This window comes from Amblyraja radiata, chromosome 21 (assembly GCF_010909765.2).
Source record: "Amblyraja radiata isolate CabotCenter1 chromosome 21, sAmbRad1.1.pri, whole genome shotgun sequence".
Lineage (NCBI taxonomy): Eukaryota > Metazoa > Chordata > Chondrichthyes > Rajiformes > Rajidae > Amblyraja > Amblyraja radiata.
Window position 1 is genome coordinate 12,461,163 of NC_045976.1, and position 26,762 is coordinate 12,487,924.

The following is a 26,762-nucleotide window of genomic DNA, read 5'->3' on the forward strand; positions in this document are numbered from 1 at the left end:
GGTACATGGATAGGACAGGCATAGAGGGATATGGGCCAAACGTAGGCAGGAGGGACTAGTGTAGATGGGGCATGATGGTTGGTGTGGGTAAGTTGGGCCGAAGGGTCAAGCAGATGAGATTGGTTAGTTGTGGCAACTGTGGCATGGACATTATCGGCCGAAATTATTCCACAATCCTGACCCAAAACGTCACCTATTCATGTTCTCCACAGATACTGCCTGACCCGCTGAGTTACTCCAGCACTTTGTGTCCTTTTTTGGAAAGCCAGCATCTGCAGTTCCTCGTTTCTACATTCTGTGTTCTGCAAAACGATATTGAACAGCTAGACAAGTGAGGGCACAGCTCTGATCTCGTGAAAGTAAAATTAAAAACGAGGGCACATTTTATTCCTTGCTGTTGTGAGCTGTCAACATCGTTCCCTCCCAACTCCGAGGCTGAGTGATCAGAGGCAATGTCAGAGGCAATGTCCATCCCGTCCGCGTTTGCCCGCACTCCGGTCCGTGTGTTGGAGGTGGCCGGGGGGGTGGGAGGGTTACAGTGATGTGTCGGTGGTGTATCGCAGCCCAGAGGGCGAGCGCTTCTCCCGTGAGTGGCTGGATCGCTTGCAGCTCGCCCCCACCTCACGCACACCCCTCCTGTCCCATTGCAAAAAAAAACTCCCTTTGCAAATTGCAATCTGCCGCTCATCGTGCAAGGAATCCTGCCCAGGACTGGGTTGTTGCAGCGGGTCAGAGAAACAGCCTGGTGTGTGTGTTTGCTCGGGGCTAGTCTGGCTTTGCAGCACCGTGCTTCACATGGTGAGTGGAGGGCGAGTGTGCATCAGCGGGACCCCAGTCTCAGCTTTTGCAAACGTCTGCAATGTTACTGCATGAGTCTCAGCCGTTGCACACAATCTGCCGAGAGATTGCATGAGTCGCAAACAATCTACGGGTATATTGCACCTTTGCAATCTGCCGGGGTCTTGCATTAAGTCGCAACCTTTGCAAATAATCTGCCGGGATATTTATTGCACGAGTCGCAACGCTTGCAAACAAACAAACAAACTACCAGAGGATTGCATGCGGCGCAACCCTTGCAAACAATTTTGCACCAAGCCGCCGGTTGCAGAGTTGAGCGCTCACCCCCTCCGATGCACCGCAGTCTCCCGAGCCCTCCGCCTCCTCTCTCCCCGCCCGTCGCGGACATTGCAAGGGGCCAAGTTGATTTGATTGCAACCGTTTGCAACGCACCTTCTGAAGCGCAAGCCTCCTGTTGCAATGTGCCAATGATGCCCCCTCCTCCCTAGTCATATTTCAGCGTCGCAGCGAATGGCAAACTCAAAGAGACCCCCTTTAAAGTGCAAGACTTGCTTCTCATTGCTACACTGACCCGACTGACAGTGAGCGAGTTCTCTTCATTGTTGGCTGTCTGTTGCTGCAAATGTTAAAGTAACTTTCACCTCTTATCTCTTCCCCATCCCACGCCCAGGGTGGTGCTCCAGAGGGAATGAGATGGTGAGGATTGGCTTGGGCTCGGATTGCTGTCGTTTTTGCTGCTGTGCGTTTGCTGGCTGATTGAGATCCCCCGTCACTGTGCCATGGCTAAGAGCGCCGAGGTGAAGCTGGCTGTCTTTGGGAGAGCCGGCGTGGGCAAGTCAGGTAAGCTGCCGGGGTCTTGCATTACAGCCCCACGGCTGTATTTGTTTTCAGTTATCGCCTTGTGGCCAAGCTGCCTTTTGATGTGTTCCGAGTTGTAAATCACTGGAGCATGCAATGCAAACATGTCAACACTGGGGCTGTTTCTTTTGATATGTGTGGCTGTACATTTTTATTTCGTTAAGATGGGATGTCCTTGCCCGACAGTTCCCGGCCCTGCCTGTTTCTGCAGTCAGTGCACAAGGTGCTGGAGGAGATCCGAGACACAAGGAACTGCAGATGCTAGTTTACAAAAGAAAAAAAGACACAAAGTGCTGGAGTAACTCAGCGGGTCAGGCAGCATCGGTGGAGTGGGCAGAGTCATATAACAGGCCCTTCGGCCGAACTTGCCCACGCCGACCAACATGCCCCATCTACACTAGTTCCACCTGCCTGCGTTTGGCCCATATCCCTCTAACCTGTCTGGCGCGCAACCCAGGCGACTCTTTGTGTGCTGGCCACAGGAGTGGATCTGCAATCACGCATTACTATCACTCCACTTCTATTCCAACAGCAGCATTTCTTACTTTACCTTGCACTAAATGCTATTCCCTTTATGACACATTTGTACCCTGTGGACAGCTCAATTGTAATCAAAGGTACACAAAATTGCTGGGGAAACTCAGCGGGTGCAGCAGCATCTATGGAGCGAAGGAAATAGGCGACGTTTCGGGCCGAAACCCTTCTTCAGTCTGAAGAAGGGTTTCGGCCCGAAACGTCGCCTACATAATCCATCTTCTTCAGTCTGAAGAAGGGTTTCGGCCCGAAACGTCGCCTATTTCCTTCGCTCCATAGATGCTGCTGCACCCGCTGAGTTTCCCCAGCAATTTTGTGTACCTTCGATATTCCAGCATCTGCAGTTCCCTTTTGAACACAATCAATTGTAATCATGTCCGCTGACTGATTAGCATGCAAGAAAACCGTTTCACTGTACCTCGGTACACGTGTCAATTAACTAAACTAACAAACTACCATGTAACTGTCCAAATGTCTTTTAAATGTTGTTATAGTACCTGCCTCAGCTACCTTCTCTGGCAGCTCATTCCATACACTCACCAACCTCTGTGATAAAGTTGCCCCTCAGGTTCCAATTAAATCTTCCCCCCTTTGCCTGATGGACAGACCTGGTCAGACCTGGTCATTCCCTCCACAGATGCTGCCTGACCTGCTGAGTTCCCCCAGCTCCTTCTGTCTTGCATAGTAAAGATTGGTGTTGGTTTGTATGCTTGTATAATTCAGAGCGGATTAATTTTGGGTATAATCCATCATAATATTCTCAAGAGAGTCTAGAGTGTTGAGTTTTATAGAGGTAGGAAATTGCAACCAATCTCAACTCAAAGGATATCAGAGAAAATAAGAACAAATGTAAGTTAGCTCATGGAATTATATGAAGGCATCTGGGACTTTATCGAAATGCTTAGTACAGCATGAGCCAAAAAAATAATGATTGGTTGAATAGAATTGTAGAATTGGGGAAATAAGGTATATCGTGTCCCTCCTGTGTTAACAGGTCTTCTCCAACCCCATTAAAATTTCACCCAATTCCATCCCAAGAGAACTGGAGCGTGAGCTGTAAACATATTTAAGGTGGAGATTGAGCGTTTTGTTTAGATATTGAGGAAATGAAAGGGCTTGAAGTTGGTGGAGGGTAGGGTGGTTCCTGTAGATGGGGAAGAGTGATATGAAGAGAGATTAAACAGATCAGGCTGATATTAGTCATAGTGATACAGTGTGGAAACAGGCCCTTCGGCCCAACTTGCCCACACAGGCCAACAATGTCCCAGCTACACTAGTCCCATATGCCTACATTTGGCCCATATCCCTCGTCACCTTTCCTATTCATGTACCCGTCCAAATGCATTTTAAATGTTGTTATAGTACCTCCTTAACCACTATGTTTCTACACAGACTATATTTTCCATGATTGGGGTATCTAAAACCATGGGTTACAGTCTTAGAAAAAACATTGGTTATCCATAGGAGAAGACATTTCTTCACCCAGAGCGTAGAGAATCATCGAACTGCTCTACTGAAGGGGGATGCGCAAGCTAAGTTTGAGTGCATATCATTTTGGATTAAGGAGATGGAGGAAAGAGTATTAGTGAATGAAAGGGGAGCTGAGGTGAAAGATCGGCAGTAATGCTATTGAACATTGCAGAGACTTTAAAGAGGCATTCAAGAAACTTTTGGATAGCCTACACATAAGTGCATGAATGCTATTGGACATTAAAGAGACTGAAGAGGCATTTAAGAGACTTTTGGATAGCTACATGTACTGTATGTGCAGGGAAGGGGGTGATATGGATTGTGTGCAGGCAGATAAGAGTTGGGTCTTGGCATCATGCTCGGCACAGACATTGTGGGCCAAAGGGCCTGTTCCTGTGCTGGCAGGTGGGACTAGTGTAGATGGGACATGTTGGCCGGTGTCGGCAAGTTGGGCCGAAGGACTTGTTTCCATGCTCTATGATTTTATAAATTGGCAGGTAATTGGTAGGAAAATGTTTTACATTGAAGGAAAATTAGAAAACTATATAGAAATTATGTTCTATATAGGTGGAGAGGGTGCTAGGAGCTAAATAGCCCAGAGACAGACAACACGGAAACAGGATAGTTCAGATTGTTTTCTAATTTTCCTTCAATGTAAAACATTTTCCTACCAATTACCTGCCAATTTATAAAATCATAGAGCATGGAAACAAGTCCTTCGGCCCAACTTGCCGACACCGGCTAACATGTCCCATCTACACTAGTCCCACCTGCCTGCGTTTGGCCCGTATCCCTCTAAACCCTTCCTATCCGTGTACTTGTCTAAATGCTTCTTCAGATGAACAGTCGTGAAGAAATTCTGAAAACGCTGCTTCTCTCAGAGTGGGCATTGACATCTCACCACGGCTGTGCAGTGATTTTATTTGTCACTTATATAAGTGTGAAGTTTTATAACCCATGTTTGCAACGCTCTTTGTTTCATCAATCAAAATCCGACCTTACTGCCTGTTCTTTCTTAGTTTCACATTCTGACAGTTTTCCTTTAGAAACATAGAAAAATAGGTGCAGGAGTAGGCCATTCAGCCCTTCGAGCCTGCACCGCCATTCAATATGATCATGGCTGATCATCCAACTCAGTATCCTGTACCTGCCTTCTCTCCATATCCCCTGATCCCTTTAGCCACAAGGGCCACATCTAACTCCCTCTTAAATATAGCCAATGAACTGGCCTCAACAACCTTCTGTGGCAGAGAATTCCAGATATTCACCACTCTCTGTGTGAAAAATGTTTTCCTCATCTCGGTCCTAAACGATTTCCCCCTTATCCTTAAACTGTGACCCCTTGTTCTGGACTTCCCCAACATCGGGAACAATCTTCCTGCATCTAGCCTTTAACCTGGAAATTGTTTACAACACATAGTAGAGCACAGAACGAGAACAGGCCCTTTGGCCCACAATGTCCATGCCGAACATGATGTTGATTTAAACTAATCTCCTCTGCCTGCACATCATTCATATCCCTCCATTCCCAACATATTCAAAAGCCTCTTAAACGCCATTATTGTATCCGCCTCCAACACTACTCCTGGAAGCGCGTTCCAGGCACCCGCCACCCTCTGTGTACAAAATCCTGCCTCACACATCTCCTTTAAACTTACCCCCCATCTCACCTGAAAGACCTCTTGACTTTGACACCAGGCTTCTCCATAAGCTAGGCTACTGTCCGACTCAGCTCTACTGCTTTGCGGACATTGGGCTTAGAAACGGAAAAACAGATGCAGGAATAGGCCATTCGGCCCTTCGAGCCAGCACCGCCATTGAATATGATCATGGCTGAACATCTAAAATTAGTACCCCGTTCCTGCTTTTTCCCCATATCCCTTGATTCCTTTAGCCCTAAGAGCTAAATTGAAACTCTCGCTTGAAAACATCCAGTGAATTGGCCTCCACTGTCTTCTGTGGTAAAGAATTCCACAGATACACAACTGTCTGGGTGAATTTTTTTTTCCTCATCTCAATCCTAAATGGCCTACCTCTTATTCTTAAACTGTGACCCCTGGTTCTGGACTCCCCAACATCGGGAATATTTTTCCTGCATCTAGCCTGTCCAATCCCGTAAGAATTTTATATGCTTCTATAAGATCCCCTCATCCTTCTAAATTCCAATGAATACAAGCCCAGTTGACCCATTCTTTCACATCGAATGCCAGTCCCGCCATCCTGGGAATTAACCTGGTGAACCTACACTGCACTCCCTAAATAGCAATAATGTCCTTCCTCAAATGAGGAGACCAAAATTGCACACAATACTCCAGGTGTGGTCTCACCAGGGCCCTGTACAACTGCAGTAGGACCTCCTTGCTTCTAAACTCAAATTCTCTCACAATGAAGGCCAACATGCCATTAGCTTTCTTCACTGCTTGCTGTACCTGCATGCTTACTTTCAGTGACTGATGTACAAGCACACTCGTTGCACCTCCCCTTTTCCTAATCGGGCATCATTCAGATAATAATCTGCCTTCCTGTTCTTGCCACCAAAATGGATAACCTCACATTGATTCACAATGTACTGCATCTGCCAAGCATCCAATCTCTCACCCAACCTATCCAAGTCACCCTGCATCCTCATCGCAGCCCACACTGCCACCCAGCTTTGTGTTATCCACAAACCTGGAGATGTCACGTTTAATTCCCTTGTCTAAATCATTAATATATATTGTAAATAACTGGGGTCCCGGCACCGAGCCTTTCGGCACCCCACTAGTCACGGCCTGCCATTCTGAAAAGGACCCGTTAAGTCCAACTCTTTGCTTCCTGTCTGCCAACCAGTTCTCTATCCATGTCAATACCCTACACCCAATACCATGTGCTCTAATTTTGCACACTAATCTCTTGTGTGGGACCTTGTCAAAGGCTTTTTGAAAGTCCAGATACTCCACATCCACTGGCTTTCCCTTCTCCATTCTACTTGTTACATCCTCAACAAATTCCAGAAGATTAGTCAAGCATGATTTCCTCTTCATAAATCCATGCTGACTTTGACTGATCCAGTCTGAAGAAGGGTTTCTGCCCGAAACGTTGCCTATTTCCTTCGCTCCATAGATGCTGCTGCACCTGCTGAGTTTCTTCAGCATTTTTGTGTACCTTTGACTGATTCTATCACTGCTTTCGAAATGTGCTGCTATAACATCTTTAATTATCGACTCTAGCATCTTCCCCACTACCGATGTAGGCTAACTGGTCCATAATTTTCTGTTTTCTCTCCCTCCTTTCTTAAAAAGTGGAGTTACATTGGCTACCCTCCAGTCCACAGGATCTGATCCAGAATCGAGAGAACATTGGAAAATAATCACCAATGTATCCTCGATTACTAGGGCCCCCTCCTCAAGTACTCTGGGATGCAGACCATCAGGTCCTAGGGATTTATCTGCCTTCAGTCTCAACAGTTTACCTAACACCATTTAGTGACTATTGTGGATTCCCTTCAGTTCCTCCCTCCCACTAGATCCTCGGTCCCCAAGTATTTCTGGGACTTTGTTTGTGTCTTCCTTAGTGAAGCCAAAACCAAAGTACTCGTTTAACAGTTCTGCCATTTCCTTGTTTCCTATTATAAATTTGCCTGTCTCTGATTGTAAGGGATCTATATTTGTCTTCACTAATCTTTTCCTTTGTACATTTTCCTTTTTACATATCTAATATTTTGCCTCTGGAACTGATGTGTTACAATGCTGTGGGCTATATTCTGCACTCTGTATCTTCCCCTTTACTCTAACTATTGTACTTGAGTTTGGCTTGATTGTATTTATGTGCAGTATCATTTGAACTGATTGGATAGCATGCAAAACATAGCTTTCCACTGTACCTCGGTACATGAAAATTAGGAATTTAAACCTAAATATTTCCATCCCGGGAGAAAGGTTCTGACTGTCTATCCTCTCTGTGCCTGTCATCATTTTATATACTTCTATCAGGTCTCCCTCAGCCAAAGATGTTTTGTCTGTGGTATTGCCTCTGGCAAGGTGGCCCCAGGCTTTTAATTTCACTCGGGGTAAATAATACTCCAAACCCTTCTCCTCAGTTATTTTGTAATTTTAGAGTGACAAACGTTGATCATTCACTTCCCAGTCGCAAGTAACCTTTAGACTGTAGAAGTACAGCGTGGACCTACAGCCCACCGAATCCGCGCCGACCAGCAATCGGCCCTGTACACTAACACTGTCCTACACTCTAGGGAAAATTTACAATTATTACCTACTAATCTGTACATCTTTGGAATGTGTGAGGAAACCTGAGCACCCTGAGAAAACCACGCGGTCACAGGGAGAACGTACAAACTCCATACAAATAGCACCCGTAGTCAGGATCGAACCCGGGTCTCTGGCGCTGTAAGGCAGCAACTCTATCGCTGCGCCACCGTGCCGCCCAAACTGTTCTCCTGTTTGCTCTTGCAAAATGCTTCATAATTTTAAACGTAATGACAATTATTCTTGGCTAAGGTGCCAATTATTCTTTTTTACTTTAAATCAGAAGGTCATGGATTCAAGTCCAAAGTCAGAGTGAGCAAATAAATCTGGCGGGCACTCCGTGCCTTTCTAATGATTTTATGTAGATCTCCCTCCGCTTTAGTGCTTCAGTCATATTTTTAGTTCAGTTTCGTTTCAGATATACAGCGTGGAAACACTGCTGGCCATCGATGGGTTAGTTTAACACTTTAGTTTAACTCAACATCATAGTGTTATCCCATTTTAACGATAGTGGTATTTAAGTGCTTTTAGGTAGGCACATGGAAGTGTAGGGAATAGACGGATGTGGATCATGTCCAGGTAGATGAAATCACTTTAACTTGGCAACATGTTCGGCACAAACATTGTGTCCAAAGGGCCAGTTCCTGTGCTCTACTGATGGATGTTCCCTGTTTTCATCCACTCCTTTCACACTTGGGACAATTTACAATTTACAGAGGGCCAATTGACCGACAAACCCGCATGTCTTTGGGATGTAGGAGGAAACCGGAGCACCCGGAGGAAACCCACGGGGTCACAGGTTGCAAACTCCACACAGACTGCACCCGAGGTCGGGATCGAACCCGGGTCACTGGCGCTGTGAGGCAGCAACTCTATCGCTGCGCCACCGTGCCGTGCTGTTGCAGTACTGAGAGCAAGTACCTTCATTACTAGAGCCAGGATGTTTAGGCACTAAAAAACTCTAAAATAGGCAGGCAAAAAGGCATAATAAAATTACAAAAAGGGCATTTATTGACCAAAAAAGGCATAAAAATGCATTTATTTCCACCACCAAAATATGGTTAAAAATAATAATATAAAGGTATGCTTCATTAAATGACCAAAGTTGCCTGGTTGCACATAATTACTAGCATTTTTTTTCAAATTATCTGGTGTTAGACTATGCCGTCTGTCAGTCAGAATATGCTTCAGTTGTGAAAAACTTCTTTCTACCCCAGCTGAGGTCACTGGTGCATAACCGAAACAAGCTACCGACTATATTCATGTCAATATCTTGTGCATTACAACTACCTTTGAGAACTTTAGCTATGTTTTGTATTTCTTCAAGATTTTTGTTAGCTAAAATCACTGTCTCACATTATCCTTGTATGTCTTTACCTACATCACCAAGAACTTTACGAATATCGTCAGTTACTTTGTTGAAAACCTGCAAGTTATTCACTAATGTTTTGCCACGTTCTTCAAGGGAAGCGATAGCTTGTGGGAAGTTTGCAAAATTGGAATCAATAAACACAAGATCGCGGTGGAGGGACTTTTTCTGCACGATTTCACTGACGATCCTGACTGCAGCAGATTCTTCTTCATCAAAACAGTAGACGATTTTGTCTTTTCAAAATTTGCAGCATCGTAGAGTACGGCAGAGAGCCATGTACCCCACCTAGTCAAAACGGGCTGAGGAGATAGCGGAATCTTGGGTGCCATTTCCTTGAACAACTGCACACGTGACGGTACTTTGAGGAAGATTTTCTTGACTTTGGAAACTAGGCGATTGACGTTTGGAAACAAGCTACGTCTGTGCTTGGCAATTCTATGACGTCCTTGAGCTAAGCATGTCAAATGCAACATTTTGAGGAATAAAACTGTCACAAACAGAAGTACATTCTCATGTTTTATACCTTCTGGCCAAAGGACAGCAAGTGAAGATGTAAACAACTGAGCAATAGTTGAGCTGTTTGACTTCTCCAATACTTCCGATGTCAACTCCTTTGATGGTTGACCTGCCTCCAGTGTACAGATGACCACATTGGCAACATATCTCCCCACAGCATCCGTTGTCTCGCCTATTAGGATCCATCTTTTGTTGCATGCAACTTAATCTCTAATTTTCTGCACAACAATGTTGAAATTGCTGTCAACATAATTTTTCCATAATGATGACTTGCTTGGTATATGTTCCTCTGTATTTCTCTAAAAAAAACTCTGAGAGATTTGTTTTCCAATTTCCACAGTGGAATTCCAGCATCAATGAATGCCTTGCACAGATCACTCGAAAACACAGATTTGTGACTGGAGCCAGCAGTAAATGTAGTGAGGGGACAAGCTTGGGCATTTCACTTGGGTAGTCAACACCCCAGCGGTATCAATCATTGACTTCTCTAATTTTAGATAGCCCTTTGTCTTCTCCCTCCTCCCCCTTCCCAGCTCTCCTTCTAGTCCTACTGTCTCCGCCTCTTCCTTTCTTTTTCACGCCCCCCCCCCCACATCAGTCTGAAGAAGGGTCTCAACCTATTCCTTCGCTCCATAGATGCTGCCTCACCCGCTGAGTTTCTCCAACATTTTTGTCTACCTTCGATTTTTCCAGCATCTGCAGTTCTTTCTTAAATAGATCTTGGAGAAGACTGAACCAGCGGGAAGCAGCACGAACGAATGAACGACCGACGGTGGCGCCCCGGGTTTCGCCCCGGTGGTGGAAGTTTTCTTGTAAGTTATACTATGTTAACACGTAAATAATAACATTAATATTAACGTGTTAACATAGAAAACGCCATTGTAATTGCCGTACAACTAGAGAAAACAGCACGGCCTTTTAGCAAAACGGCAAATAAAGGCTGATTTAGGCACTCGATCATGACAAAGGTATTATCCTGGTGAAAACATCAAAAAAGGCATGAAAAGGGACATGGCATTTATGGCAAAATCCTGGCTTTATTCATGACTGTACCCGCTGTAGCAGCCGATGAAGAACTTACTCAGCGCTTTGTGAATTATAGAGCCGGCTATAATACAGAAACAGCAGTCAGATAAAACAATTAACACTCGATCTGTCTCTGTAAGAATTATGATTCTGCTGGTGAGGGACCAACAGATGCAGGATTTACCGAGTGGATTTTGCCCTGCGGATCTTAGCATGGTAGCTCAGTGAGGTACCGGAGCATACATTTTGCTGTGTAATGTTCAGATGTAGAACAGAGCAGAATATTTCCATCTTGAGGGTAGAAAAGAAGCTTGATGCAGAAACCTTCAGAGGCCAGAACCGCTGGCAGTGATGATTATGCAGGCTGCAGTTTCAGAGTCGTGGAGAAGGCGTGCTTTGTGTATGTGTGTGTGAGTGGGTTTCTATGTGTGTGTAATGAAAAGGAAGAGAACTAATTAAATAAATATGTAGCAGGCTTGCCAATTGGAAACAGACATGTTGGAAGCCTAATGAACCAAGTCTGCCAGAGAACGTTGCTCAAAGCCTCAAACCCTCAAATGCCTGTTTCATTACCTTTTACACTCCTCTTCAGCAGCAGAGAGGAGCTGAAGTCTCATCTTGTGCAGGAGGGGGGCACGTTTCTGCTGAATTTAGGCAGGGAGAAATGTATTATTCGTTTTCTAAAAAGTGTATGTCTTAACCCTATGCTTGAGGGGGCATGGATAGAGTGGTGGAGTCATACAGCATGCAAACAGGCCCTTCGTCAAGGCTGCCAGTGTAATCAAGGACCACTCCCTCTCCCCTCTCCCATCAGGCAAGAGGCACAGAAGTGCGAAAACGCACACCTCCAGATTCAGGGACAGTTTCTTTCCAGCTGTTAAGAGGCAACTTAACCATCCTATCAATGGACCTGATCTCCCATCTACCTAATTGAAGATCCTCGGACTATCTTTAATCGGACTTCACTGGATTTTATCTTGCACTAAACATTCCCTTTATCCTGTATCTGTACACTGTGGACGGCTTGATTGTAATCGAGTGTAGTCTTATCCGCTGAAAAAACTTTTCACTGTACCTTGGTACACGTGACAATGCTAAACTAAAATAAACTTTGGCCCAACTTGCCCACGCCAACCAACATGCCCCATCTACACTAGTCCCAACTACCCACGTTTGACCCATTATCCCTTTAAACCTGCCCTATTCTGGATGGACACAAAATACTGGGGTAACTCGGCAGGTCAGGCAGCATCTCTGGAGAAAAGGAAGAATAGCCGACATTTCCGGTCGGGACCCTTCTTCAGACTGAAAGATGGTGGTGGGGGAGAACTGGAAGTGAGAAAAGGCCTCAGATGACCTCAGGGTTGAGCCCACAATGGCCCATTGTTGCCTGGGCTAGCGATAGTGATACGAAGAGTGGAAGTGGTAGGATGACTGGGATGGGGAGGAAGGGAATGCAGGAATTCTTATACTGGATCATGGGCATCCTGGAGTTTTAGTGCTGTATCTCTAAGCTAATTAAAGATACAGCACGGCAACAGACCTGTCAACTCACTAAGTCCGCATTGCCCAGCGACCAGCTGTACACAGCACAATCCTACACACTGGGGATAATTTACTCTTTACAGAATAATAATAATAATATCTTTTATTGTCATTGCACATAAGCACAACGAGATTTGGTATGCAGCTTCCATCCGATGTCATAACTTAAATAACTAATAAAATTTAGATTTAGATACCCCGAGAACATAGTTTGTAAAAAGAACAGTTAAATAGTCAAAACAGTTCAACAGACTAAAGTGCAGATGTGTCTGTGCGACGTGACCATCCGAGGGAGACAGTCCAGGGGGGGTGGGGGGAACTCAGCAGGGCTGGTTCAGAGCTATAGCTCTGGGAATGAAGCTGTTCCTGAGTCTGGAGATTCGGGCGTAGAAGGCCTTGTAACGTCTGCCGGAGGGAAGTAATAATAATAATAATAATAATGTCTTTATTTATATAGCACATTTTTAGTCAACTTGCATTGACCCCAAAGTGCTTCACACAATTACTTCCATACAGACAGGCAAAGGTGGGTGAAGTGTCTTGCCCAAGGACACACACAGGCAAAGGTGGGTGAAGTGTCTTGCCCAAGGACACAACGACAGTATGCACTCCAAGCGGGATTCGAACCAGCTACCTTCCGGTTGCCAGCCGAACACTTAGCCTATTGTGCCATCTGTCGTCCTACAAGTAGTTCGAACAGTCCATTACAAGGGTGTGAGGAGTCTTTATGGATGCTGACGGCCTTCCTGAGGCACCGTGTGTGGTAGATGCCCTCCAAGGCTGGTAGCTGTGTCCCAATAATCTTCTGCGCTCTGTGGACGACGCGCTGAAGAGCTCTCCTCTCCGCCTCCGTGCAGCTGAGATACCACACAGAGATGCCATACGTTAATATGCTCTCTGTGGTGCAGCGGTAGAAGGTTGTCAGCAGCTGTTGGGGCAGACCAGTCTTTTTTAATGTCCTCAGGAAGAACAGTCGTTGCTGTGCCTTCTTGACCAGCGCAGCGGTGTTGGTGGACCATGTGAGGTCCTCTGAAATGTGAGTGCCCAGAAACTTAAAGCTATTAACAGAAGCCAATAATCCTACAAACCTGTACGTCTTTGGAGCGTGGGAGGGGACCGGAGCACCCGGGGAAAACCCACGTGGTCATATGGAGAATGTGCAAACTCCGTACAGACAGCACCCGCGTTCAGGCTCGAACCTGGGTCCCTGACGCTGTAAGGCAGCAGCTCTACCGCTGCGGCACTCCCGAATATTTAATCTAAAGCATTACCCACTGGCCCACTTACTCTGAATTGGCAGGACGCTGTTCTCAGCCTGATTCAAGTGACACGTCTCCAGAACTACTGAGAAACAAAGAGAGAAAGTTCTGAACCAAAACTGAATTCTTGGAAAAAAACATAACTTTAAATCCCTGAATTCTCCGCTGTTTATTTTTAAGTACAGATTGAAAAACTTTCCATCTGTTATGTTTTGCTAAAGCCAGGATTATCTCCCTAATCTATACTTTGAGAAGATTGCACTGCATGGCGGTGGCTTAAGGGGACGGCATTTCTTTGTTGAAGCAACGAGCGTAGAGGTTTGTAAAAGGAGTAGGTGGCTGTCCTTACCACATTAAATGATGCAGTGTCTGATATTGAGTCATCGTGCACTAGAGAGTTGGTGTACATAATGAACAGAGAAGGCAGAACTGTACAGCACAAGTTCACAAGTTATAGGAGACGAATTAGGCCATTCGGCCCATCGAGCCTACACCGCCATTCAATCATGGCTGATCTCTGCCTCCTAATCCCATGTTCCTGCCTTCTCCCCTTAGCTCTTGAGACCCGTTCTAATCAAGAATTTGTCTATCTCTGCCTTAAAAATATCCACTGACTTGGCCACCACAGCCCTCCATGGCAATGAGCCCCACTGATGAACAGATTCCACAGATCCACAGCACGAGAATTAACACTTTGGTCCACAGAGTCTGTGCCAAACGTGCTGCATTCCAGGCACCCACCAGCCTCTGTGTAAAACTTGCCCCATGCATCTCCTTTTAAACTTTGTGCTTCTCACCTTTATATTTAGGTAGCCCTTGTGGTTTTGCTTTCAAGTTCGCTTTGCTGGGCTGCAACTGGGCTGACATTTATTTTAGTTTTGTTTTGAGATACAGCGTGGAACCGGGCCTTTCGGGCCCACCGGACCTTCACCGACCATCGATCCCCCGTGATCCCACTTTCACATCCTACACACTAGGGGCAATTTAGAGAAGCCAATTAACCTAACAAACCCGCACGTCTTTGGAATGAGGGACAAATCCGGAGCACCCGGAGAAAACCCACGCGGACACTGGGAGAACTTACAAACTCCATACAGACAACACCCTTAGTCAGGATCGAACCCGGGTATCTGGCGCTGTAAGGCAGCAACTCTACCGCTGCATCACTGAGCCGCCCATGTATATGACACTTTACCAAAGAAGGCAAGTGAAGGAACGATTGGCCAGAGATGTTCTGCTGTGGCTAAAACCTCTCCATCAACCAAGCACTTGGTGGGACTATGAATGAAAATACCGTCTCATGGTCCAGATAGCTGAAGGTAAAGGGGTGGCGCAGTGGTACCCCTCATCCTTCTATACTCCAGCAAATACAAGGCCCAGGGCCATCTAACGCTCCTTATATGTTGGGAGATGCACAAGAGGCTGATGTTGAGGAATGCCAGTTTGTTTAGAAAGGAACTGCAGATGCTGGTTCATTCCGAAGATAGACACAAAGTGCTGGAGTAACTCAATTGTTTAGTTTGTTTTCGAGAACGTCACAAACACAAGTATTTGAATACGTGGAGTCATCACAGTCCCATCTGACGGATGCTTTCAGACCGATTTTACAAATCTTGATGCCCTTGAATGATTTTCATGTTAGCATGGAATTAATTATTTGAAAATATTGGCCATGGGAAGCCAATAAGCTGTGAAAATGTAGTGTGGTGTTGCCAAGGAACTGAATTTATTAATTTTGTATAACCCAGAACAAAAACTCGGACCTTGTAGATAAACATCTTTGAGGAGGCAGGGTTAGGGCCCCTTTTGAGTTTTAGTAGATGTCGGTCTTGTCCACAAAGGAAGGATTAACGGTTAGTGGTTCCGCAGCAGTGGATTCATAATTCTCAGCCAAATGCTTATTACCGTGGGGTATGTTTCATATGAATGAACTCCCTCACACGGCGAGTGTTTGGACTATAGACAAAACGACACAGAGTGCTGGAGTAACTCAGCGGGTCAGGCAGCATCGCTGGAGAACATGTGGAGGTGACGTTTCAGGTCGAGACCCTTCTTCAGACTGATGGCATTGTGGGGGGTGGGTAGAAAGCTGGGAGGGAGGAGGGGCAGGACAAAGTGTGGCAGGTAATAGGTGCTTGAAGAACCAGAGGCCATGGGATTAAAGTGAGAGTGCAAGATTTAATACAAACCTGAGGGGCGGTGTGTACATCCAACTTTTTCCACACAGGGCGGTGTGTACATCCAGAGGATGTAGTTGTGGCAGATACTATAAGAACATTTACACAAGTCCCACCTGCCTGCGTTTGGTCCATATCCCTCGCAACCTTTCCTATCCATGTTTAAAACACAAATTGTAGCTGGCAATCTGTGGACGTCACCACTGTGTAGGTTGCCACTCTGTCACTTTCTCTAAACCTATTTCTTAACCACTGACTCAGAAGTTAAATGAAGTTTCTAAACTCAGAGGAATAACAGAGAGGGAACCAACATAATCATCACGCTGCTCTGGGAGAGAAAGAACATTTAATTAAAGCAAACCGCCAGTCCCTTAATCTCAGGTCTGCCTGCGCACCCACATTAGAACAACTAAAATAGAAAACCAATACAGCTATTATTGTGAGAAGTTGTATATTTTTGTCAGTGGGTGCGGGACATTTCTAAGATCAGGGTAACGTGTTAAGACAGGTTGTTTATTTTAACTCGGGAGTGATGGAACAAAATATTTGCATAGGCTGGGGATAGACGACCCATCGCAGGTACTGACCTCCCCACCATCGAATGGATCTATGAAAGGCGCAGCCACAAAATGGCAGCCAGCATTGTCAAGGGCCCACACCACCCTGGCCACACTCTCATCTCACTCCTGCCATCGGGAAGAAGGGACAGGAGTCTGAAAACTGAAATCAGGCCCTTGAACACTACAAACACCAACTAAGCCACAAATAGGTGACGTTCTTGGGTCTTCAGACCATTTTTAGTGGGAAAGAGGGATAGGATGTAATGAAGGTATGTGGGCATGAGTTCAGTGGGGGCAGGAGCGGGCAGAGACAATAGGACTGCCAGGGCAGTTCTGTTTGTGGACTTTAGGGAGGAGGTAGAAGTGGGAAATATGGGGCTGGGGAAGAAGGGATAAGTTTGGATGCTGTGGAGGGCAGATCACCAGAGGTGATGAGATCAGCAACAGTCTAGGAGATAATGGCCTGGAGTTCGTCTTTGAGGTCATGGTCAAGGGCTGGGTATGTGGAGGTGTCCGTGAGCTGGCTCCTTGTCCCGCTACGAAGCGTCCCCTGTCCATGTTCTGCAGAGATGCTGCCGGACTCACTGAGTTACTCCAGCATTTTGTGTCGATTTCTGTAAACCAGCATCTGCAGTTCCTAGTTTCTACAAACTACAGACTTTCTTGGTTGTATTAGGGGCTTTGGTCTTTAGTTTTGTACTAATATTGTTTTCTTTAATTCATTGGCATCTCTTTGGTTCATTGTGTTATCTATGAGCATTGTGTTTACAGGGCCTGTTATGCTGCTGCAAGTAAGAAACTCATTGTTCTGTTTACGGTACATATGACAATTAAACACTCCCGACTCGTGATTTTCCATTCTTGTGCTTGCAGCAACCGGGCAAAATTGGGCCGAGTTCTTTTCTGTATTGACCGTAGTGAGGTAGTAAGGATTCAATTATTTTTAGAATTTAATGCAACCGTCCGATATATTTGAAACTGATTTTACAATAATAGACAGATTTTTGTAAGCCCATTCCATCTGTCATCAAACACCTGCTTGTGAAAATATTTGCACTGAGCTTTGGAAGATTAAAATCCACAGCTTCCTACTCGTTGTGGACCTTGGGGTGGGTAGTTCTGGTTAAAAACCTTATTTTGCACTGTGGTCATTTGCATGTGGAAGAATACATGTAATCCTACACTGCCATTAAGAACCCCTGCTGCACAGGGGCGTGGATCAGAATTAGTACCGCAGCTCTCTTTCCAATCCCGCAGACATTGCAGAGTTGTGGATGTAGCCCAGTCCATCGCACAGACCAAGACTCCCCACCATCGACTCCGTCTACATTTCACACTGCCAACATAATCAAAGACTTGTTTTACCCAGATTATTCCTTTTCTCCCTGCTTCCCCCCCCCCCCCCCCCCCCCCCCCCCCCCCCCAATGAGGTCGAGATCAGCTGCCTCACCAAACCGGGCGAGATGGCCGATCCCGACCTCATCGGGACTTCCACGATGATCGGTGGGTCGAATTTGACACCCGCGGCTGGGGCTCTGGAACTGTGGCCCGGCCAGAGCTGGCAGATAGAAACATAGAAATTAGGTGCAGGAATAGGCCATTCGGCCCTTCGAGCCTGCACCGCCATTCAATATGATCATGGCTGATCATCCAACTCAGTATCCCGTACCTGCCTTCTCTCCATACCCTCTGATCCCCTTAGCCACAAGGGCCACATCTAACTCCCTCTTAAATATAGCCAATGAACTGGCCTCAACTACCCTCTGTGGCAGAGAGTTCCAGAGATTCACCACTCTCTGTGTGAAAAAAGTTTTTCTCATCTCGGTTTTAAAGGATTTCCCCCTTATCCTTAAGCTGTGACCCCTTGTCCTGGACTTCCCCAACATCGGGAACAATCTTCCTGCATCTAGCCTGTCCAACCCCTTAAGAATTTTGTAAGTTTCTATAAGAACCCCTCTCAATCTCCTAAATTCTAGAGAGTATAAACCAAGTCTATCCAGTCTTTCTTCATAAGACAGTCCTGACATCCCAGGAATCAGTCTGGTGAACCTTCTCTGCACTCCCTCTATGGCAATAATGTCCTTCCTCAGACTTGAAGACCATTCCCATATCCGACTTCCGGGGCTGAATTTGCCCCCCCCCCCCCCCTCAGGCCGTGAGCACCATCCTGGCAAAATGGATCATACGGCAAGGCTCTGGAACTAAGGGTGCCAGAAAATCAGTGGTGGACCTGCATTATTCCATCAAAACATTCTTAATAAGCATAGGTATTTATAAATCACTTATTTTGTAAAGCAATAACATATCTCCTGAAGTCCCATTCCTGTTGTGGAAGTAATCATCTTGGCTTATTAACACACAGCGAGGTGCCACAAACAATAATGTGGAAGCTAATTGGAACGTATGCTTTTTGCAGTTTTTGAGGAATGAAATGATTGCCGAGATGTTGGGATTGAATTGATTGAAAGATGCAGCATGTAAACATCTGTCTACGAATGTGTCCCTGGCAACACTTTGTAAAACAGAGAGTCCTCTGTTATAGAGCTGTTCATGTTAATGTGATAGGAGCTGAATTAGGCCATTTGGCCCGACAAGTCTGCCATTCAATCATGGCTGATCTGTCTCTTCCTCCTAACTCCATTCTCCAGCCTTCTCCCCATAACCCCTGACACCCACACTAATCAAGAATCCTTAAAAATATCCATGGATGGCCTCCACAGCCTTCTGTGGCAATGAATTCCACAGATTCGCCACCCTCTGACTAAAGAAATTCCTCCTCGTCTTCCTAAAGGAACGTCCTTTAATTCTTGAGGCTGTGACCTCTGATCCTAGGCTCTCCCACTTGTGGAAACATCCACTCCACATCCACTCTATCCAAGCCTTCCACTGTTCGGGATGAACCATGACAAGACATCATTCTCCAGATCCTCTTCGCAAATCACACTCTGCAATTTTGTTCAGACCGTAAGGTCTGAATGACAATAAAGGTATTCAATTCAATTCAAAGAGGTCTCTCCGTTGCAGTGGAGCAGGAAGGATCTGACTAGGTGGGCCCCGGCTCACTGGCAACCAAGCCAGGTCTCTGTGCTTGTTGGTGTGTCCAGGTGATGTGGCATTTCACTCAGTCGCTTGCCTATTAACTTAGGAAACATGGCAACGCAAATTAACTCTGATTTGGATCCATCAGTGACTCAGCCTCCCTTTGTGAAACGGGTTAGAAAAAATGCAATTCTGCCCAAACAGTGCGAAGAAAATCTTGCAGCGCTTTAAGGTGACTAGGTACTCTGGTCTCCGCCACAAAGACATTGTTGTTGAATGGGAATTGTTCATTGAGTGAAGGCAGCAGTTTCTCAGAGCTTCATGTTCGAGCTGCTGCAAGGTCTTTTTCTGAATTAAGGTGCTAAATAAAGATTGAGTGACTTAACGTTTACGGATGACGGCAGTGTTTGCCCTGGTTGTGCGTCTCCACTCGACATTTTTTTTATCCGTTGATGTCTCTGAAATGCCAAGGTCTTTAGTTTTAGGTACAGTTATGTATACCGAGGTGCATGATACATGTGAAAAGCTGTGATTTTTTTGCATGCTATCCAGTCAGCGAAAATACTATACAAGATTACAATCAAGCCGTCCACAGTGTACAGATACAGAGTAAAAGGTATAATATTTAGATATAGTCCAGTAAAGCGATTAAAGATAGTCCGAGGGTCTCCAATGAGGTAGATGGTAGGTCAGGACCACTCTCAAGTTGTTGGTAGGATGGTTCAGTTACCTGATAACAGTGGGGAAGAAACAGTTCCTGAATCTGAGGTGTGCGTTTTCACACTTCTGTACAGAAGTACATTTCTCTCGTACAGATTTAGTTTTGTTTAGAGAGCGTGGAAACAGGCCCTTCGGCCCACCTTGTCCACCCGTTCCATCGATCACCCGTTCACACTAGTTCTATGTTATCCCACTTTCTCATCTGCTCCCTACACACTAGAGGCAATTTACAGAGGGCTAGTTAGCATACAGACCCACACCTCCTGATGATGTGGGAGGAAACCTGAATGAAACCTACGCAGTCACAGGGAGAACATGCAAACTCCACACAGACAGCACCCAAGGTCAGGATCGAACCTGTGTCTCTGGCACTTTAAGGCAGCTGCATCTTTCAGCTGCACCGCCCTGAAAAAGATTGCACATATTTTTCAAGTACATTATTATGGCCTAATCTGTAAAGCTTCCGAAAAGCTTTCTGAAAATCCTTCCAAAAGGACATTCTGACCAATGGTAGTCCTGTGGAGACTGTGTTCGAGCTATCTGCTCAGGCTATGCATAAAAGTAGACACAAAGTGCTGGAGTAACTTAGCGGGTCAGGCATCGTCTCTGTAGAACATGGATAGGTGACGTTTTGTGTCGGGACCATTCAGACTGGTGGTCAGACGGATCAGTCTACAGAAGTGTCCCGACCCAAAACGTCACCTAACCATGGTAGCTGCCTGATCAGCTGAGTTACTCCAGCACTTTATGTCTTTCTTTTGTAAACCAGCATCCGCAATACCTTGTGCCTACATTTTTCCGCAGATAATTGATAATGACAATATTGGGAATGAATCATGCTCTTCAGCAGTTGTGTGCCTGATCCCTATCAGATGCGAAAGCCGCAATCAGACATTGCTTTTCTCCATTGACGGTCCTCCTGGGTTATTAGTTTCATTGTAAACAATGTGAATCCTGATTACATTCATAAACACTCCTGCAGTTAGTTGTCAAGAGTATTGAGTTTGGTCGTTCATCTTTGGCACGTCACTTTCATTACCGTTTACTTTCATCCGCAAAGAAGCTGCTAGGTTTAAGACAATTGGATGAGGATTGTCCGCAGAAGTGAATTTAAAAAAATTAGTCTTACCTGAAACCTATCTCCACTGGTTCTTGCTTTCCCTTCCCGGGGCAAACACTCGGTGCATTCATTCACCTTATCGATTCCCCTCATGATTTTATACACTACTCCAAGGTCACTCCATAGCCTCCATAGATAAGGAACTTAAGATGCTGGTTTACCAAGGAAAGGCACAAAACGCTGGAGTAACTCAGTGGGTCAGGCTGCATCTCTGGAGAACATGGATAGGTGATATTTCAGGTCGGGACCCTTCCTCAGACTTTGGGAATTTCTGATTTTAGTCAGTGTTCCAGCTGTTTCTCCAGAGGTTGATTGAATCCGTCTTGCCTAACATACTGCTTTAGTTCTTTCTAAATGAACACCATGACAACATGCTGGATGTCTTATTTGACCAAAGTATTTAGCAAGCAAAATATATATTGGTTACATAGTCAGAAATGATTTAATACTTTATCACCCATATTTGTGGATCGCAAGAGGCTGAGGGGGTGCTCCTATAGAAACGTATCAAATCACGAGGAGAATAGATAGGGTGAATGCACGGTGTATTTATGAGCTGTAGAAACCCAGCCATCATTTTAATTTGAAGCGGAGATTGACAGATATCTCGTTATTAAAAGGATGTAGGGACAGTGCACGAAAATGGTGCTCGGGGAAAAAGATTAGTTGTGAGAGCCGGGGGAATGTCATTCAGCTGGAAATGGCACAGAGGATTTACAGGGATGTTGCCAGAAGTCGAGGGCGTGAGTTACAGGGAAAGGTTGCGATGGCTAGTATTCGCTGGATTCAGGAGGCTGAGGAGCGATGTTATAGATGTGTACAATGAGGGGAATAGATAGGGTGAATGCACAGAGTCTCTAGACCACTGTTCGGGAATCGAGAACCATAGACATAGATTTAAGGTGAGAGCGGCCAGAGAAAGTAGTTGAGGCAGGTACTATCACAACATTTAAAAGGCACTTGGACAGGTACATGGATAGGAAAGGTTTAGAGAGATACTAGACAACCCGTGGACCCTTTGGGTTCCTGTTGTGACGCCAGAGAACCCCGTTGTGACGCCAGTCAAAATGGCGATCTGAAAATGGCAGTGGGCCCGGCAACCCTCCCCAAACTGCGCACGCGCGGATAATGGGCCCGGCATAAATAACAGGCGTTATAGTTAAAAATAGGATATTCTGAAAGGACCTGTCACCATAGATGAAATATCTTCATCAGTGCTACGACATTTTGGGAACATTGTTTCTCGGAGATCCTCCCCCAACTGCGCAAGCACAGATAGCGGACCCGGCAACCCTCACCCAACTGCGCAGGCGCGGCTGACGGGCCCGGCAAGTGGGGGCACTGTGCCGCTCACGGTATAAAGTAATTAAAGTTTATAAAGGGTAATACTTTGTAAAATCGAACAAAACTTGCTACTGCACACCCTAGGCGAATGGTGAGTAAGGTGGGTGTAAAATTGTTGCGCTATTGTGTACCGTTTTGGCTGTATTTCAGGAACATACATACATATATACATACATACATACATACAAATACATATACATACAAGATGAGAGTTTTAGTAATGTATAGATGGACCAAATGGAACTAACTTAGATGGGGTAGCTCGGTCAACATGGACAAGTTGGGTCGAAGGGCCACTGTACATACTCCATGACTCTGATTCTATGACTCTATGACTCTTCACACACTGTATCATGCACACAGTTTATTACCATTCTTCAACAGGAACTTACTTGGTTGTCGATGGGTAGAATGGGAAAAGTTGGGAATGATGTTCAGCCTGGAAAGATTGTGGAGGGATGAGTGAGTGTGAATTGGGTGCTGGGAAGAGGATTGCCATGAGATACGTGAGGTATTTGTAGAAGGGATAAATTATCCTGGAATATCACTCTAACGGGTCAAGTCAGTGACAGAGGATATAAATTTAACTTGGCGTAGAAACAAATTTGAAACAGATGAGTTATAAAATAGAAATTCTTCTCACAAAGAGTGATGTATGTTGGAAATGGTGTACCCATTGATTTTCAAAGACAGTGGGCACATTCATAACACTGTTGGCTGCCAAGATTGGGTGAGTTGCAACAAACCTGAAAGAACAAATGGGTTTTCTCGAACTTAATGTATGATTGATTGAAAATAGTTAAAATAATCCATCCATCATCTGTTCACACTAGTTCTATGTTATCCCACTTTCTCATCCACTCCCTACATACCAGGGGCAATTTACAGAGGGGCAATTAACCTACAAACCAGCATGTCTTTTGGATGTGGGAGGAAACCGGAGCACCCGACACAGGTTGAAGGTGCAAACTCCACACACAGACAGGACCTGAGGTCGGGATCGAACCCGAGTCTCTGGTGCTATGAGGCTTTACCAGCTGCACCACTGATAGTCAGAGGGACCATTGACAGTACGATTAACACTGACCACGTTCCAGGCTAGTTAAACTGGTCATAATCTGATATTGTGTTTTCTTTTGCTATGCTTTTTGTCCAAAATACATACCTATATTTTCTCACTACACAACAATAATTTTCTAGCATATTGGCAGAGTTGGCTTGATCTTTCTCATGAAGTTATAATTCTACAGTGTATGCAGGTCATATGTAGTCTCTGTCGCAAGCCCTACCACTGGCCTCTGATAGATGAGGCCAGATTCACCGGAGTCAGTCTGACTTGAACTTTGACCCATAAGAATGAACGCATAACTCATAAGCTAACGGTTTTTATAAGTAGACACACAGAGTTTCTTGCTCTGAGTAGGGGAAGCGAGAATCAGAGGACATAGGTTTAAGGTGAGAGGGAGAAGATTTAATAGAAAGTTGAGGGGTATGTTTTTAACACAGAGGGTGGTGAATGTATGGAATGAGCTGCCGGAGGAGGTAGTTGAGGCAGGGACTATTGGAACATTTAAGAAACATTTAGATAGGTACATGGATAGGAAAGGTTTAGAGTGATGTGGGCCAAATGCAGGTAGGTGACACCTGTGTAGGTGGGACATGTTAGTCAGTGCGGGCAAGTTGGGTCAAAGGGTCTGTTTCCACACTATATGACTGGCAGAAAATGATCAGGCAACATCTGTAGAAAGAGGGACAGGAGATTATCTATGGACTGTGTCTTTGGTTGCACCACAGACTTTCCTTTTCTTTGTATAAAAACGGTCACTTAAAACAGCACAGGAATAGGCCCTTTGGCCCACATTGTCTATGCTGAATTTCTTGCCAGATAAAACTAATCTCTGTCTGACGTGATCCATATCCCTCCATTCCCAGCGTATCCATGCACTTATTGAAAAGTTTCTTAAACACCACTCTCATCTCTGTCACCACCACCACCTCTGCAAGTGTGTTCTCGGCATCCACCACCCTCTGTGTAAAAAAAAGCTTGCCCTGCACATCTCCTTTAAACATTGCCCCTCTCGCCTTAAAGCTGTGCCCTCCAGTCTTTGCCATTTCCATCTTGTGGGGAAAAAGGTACTGACTGTCTACCCTATCTACGCCAAGGTTATTCATTTGTTGAGCAAAACACAAAGTGCTGGAGTAACTTGACGGGTCGGGTAGCACCTGTGGAAGGAATGAATAAGCGATGTTTCGAGTTGGCACCCTTCTTCAAACCTGGCCCAAAACATTGTCTATCATCATGTACTATCGCAACTGGGATATGGGCCAAACACAGACGGGTGAGACTAGTGTCAATGGGACATGTTGCTGGGCGTGGGCAAGTTGGGTCGCTGGGCCTGTTTCCACTCTGTGACTCTATGAGTGGTGCTAGGGTTGGTGAGACCACCAGGGCCTAATATTACAGGCGTAGGGGGGTTGAGTCTCCTGCCCTGAGAAGCGAGAATCAGAGGACATAGGTTTAAGGTGAGAGGGAGAAGATTTAATGGAAAGTTGAGGGGTATGTTTTTAATGTGAATGTATGGAATGAGCTGCCGGAGGAGGTAGTTGAGGCAGGGACTATTGGAACATTTAAGAAACATTTAGATAGGTACGTGGATAGGAAAGGTTTAGGAGGATGTGGGCCAAATGCAGGTAGGTGACACCTGTGTAGGTGGGACATGTTGGTCAGCGCAGGCAAGTTGGGTCAAAGGGTCTGTTTCCACACTATATGACTGGCAGAAAATGTGCAGTTCTGCACATCAGGCAACATCTGTAGAAAGAGGGACAGGAGATTATCAATGGACTGTGTTTGGTTGCATCACAGACTTTCCACAGACAGCACAGGAATAGGCCCTTTGGCTAGAAGGGCTATGTGACCCTCTGTTTCTATATCTAATGTTTTTAAAGCATATCTTTCACCAGTAGCTTCCAGCTAATGGATAAATCTCATAACTTGTGTCGTCAAGCACTGGTTATAAATTTAAGTGTGTGATCCCTTATCGTTGACTCCCCAGCATTGCTGTCTCTCCGACTAGAATAATTTTATCAACACAATTAACTCCTCTCCCCCTCTTGCGTTGCAGTGGACAGCTGTAGTATCTCAGATCTCCGTTTAGAATTATAGCCCACAGCCTCAAGTAACAGGGTGGAACGGTGACTCAGCAGTAGAGTTGCATTTAAGGCAGTGTAATTGTGACACCACAGGGTTGGTAGTACAGATATCGTTTTAAAAGCTTGAAAATCTGAATTTAAAGAATCCAACAACACGCCAGCACCAGAGACCCGGTTTCGATCCCGACTACGCGCGCTTGTCTGTAGCGAGTTTGTACGTTCTTTCTGTGACCTGCGTGGGTTTTCTCTGGGAGCTCCGGTTTCCCCCCACACTCCAAAGACGTACACGTTTGTAGGTTAATTGGCTGGGTATTATTGTAAATTGTCCCTAGTGTAGGATAGTTTAAGTGTGTGAGGACCGCTGGTCGGCGTGGACCCGGTGGGCGGAAGGGCTTGTTTCCGCGCTGTATCTCTAAACTAAACTAAAATATAAACTCTGATGAATCCACATTGTATAATCTCCAAGGTTTAATGGATATTCAATGGTGCTCATAATAGCACATCTCTGTTCAAACCAATACGAAATATAAATTTATCAATGAATTCTTTCCCTCCTATCCCATGCTTCGTTAAAATAACTCTTATGAATCTCAAAAGCATGCTCCAAATCATTTTCAAAAGGCTAATTCAAAAGATGTGGCAAGAAATCAGTGTGAAGAAGGGTTCTGACCCAAAACGTCACCTATCCATGTTCATCCGTGATGCTGCCTGACCTATTGAGTTTCTCCAGCACTTTGTGTGTTTTTTGTTGTAAACCAGCATCTGCTGTTCCTGGCGTCTACACTCTTAAGAATCCATTATTTTTATTCATCCACAAGTATCTGAGGAAATGTGACTTCTTGGTTAAAAATAAAATACAAAGTGTTTTTCTCAGTGGGGCACATGATAGGAGAGTACAGAATCAATGGTAAATGTATATTGCGTATTAGTTTCACCAGAATTATACCGCTCTGAGCACCTTTGAACATCCCATAAAACCAATGAGATTATCTTCCTTTAGGAAGATCGTCCTTTAGGAAAAGTTGTTTTC

At 45.3% G+C, this 26,762-nt stretch overlaps 1 protein-coding gene across 3 annotated transcripts in view; it reads left to right on the forward strand.

The window, feature by feature from the left end:
• Positions 1-541: 541 nt before the first annotated feature.
• Positions 542-26,762, forward strand: part of rerg (RAS like estrogen regulated growth inhibitor) — a 40,240-nt gene continuing 14,019 nt past the window's right edge. The window contains exons 1-2 of one of the 3 annotated variants that reach the window (XM_033039555.1): positions 542-798; positions 1,469-1,638. In XM_033039555.1, the coding sequence (XP_032895446.1) occupies positions 1,578-1,638 (61 nt within the window). In that variant the 5' untranslated portion in view covers positions 542-798; positions 1,469-1,577. Of the gene's footprint in view, positions 799-878; positions 932-1,468; positions 1,639-26,762 lie in introns of those variants that run through there. The other 2 variants (XM_033039556.1, XM_033039557.1) reach the window with 2 other exon arrangements.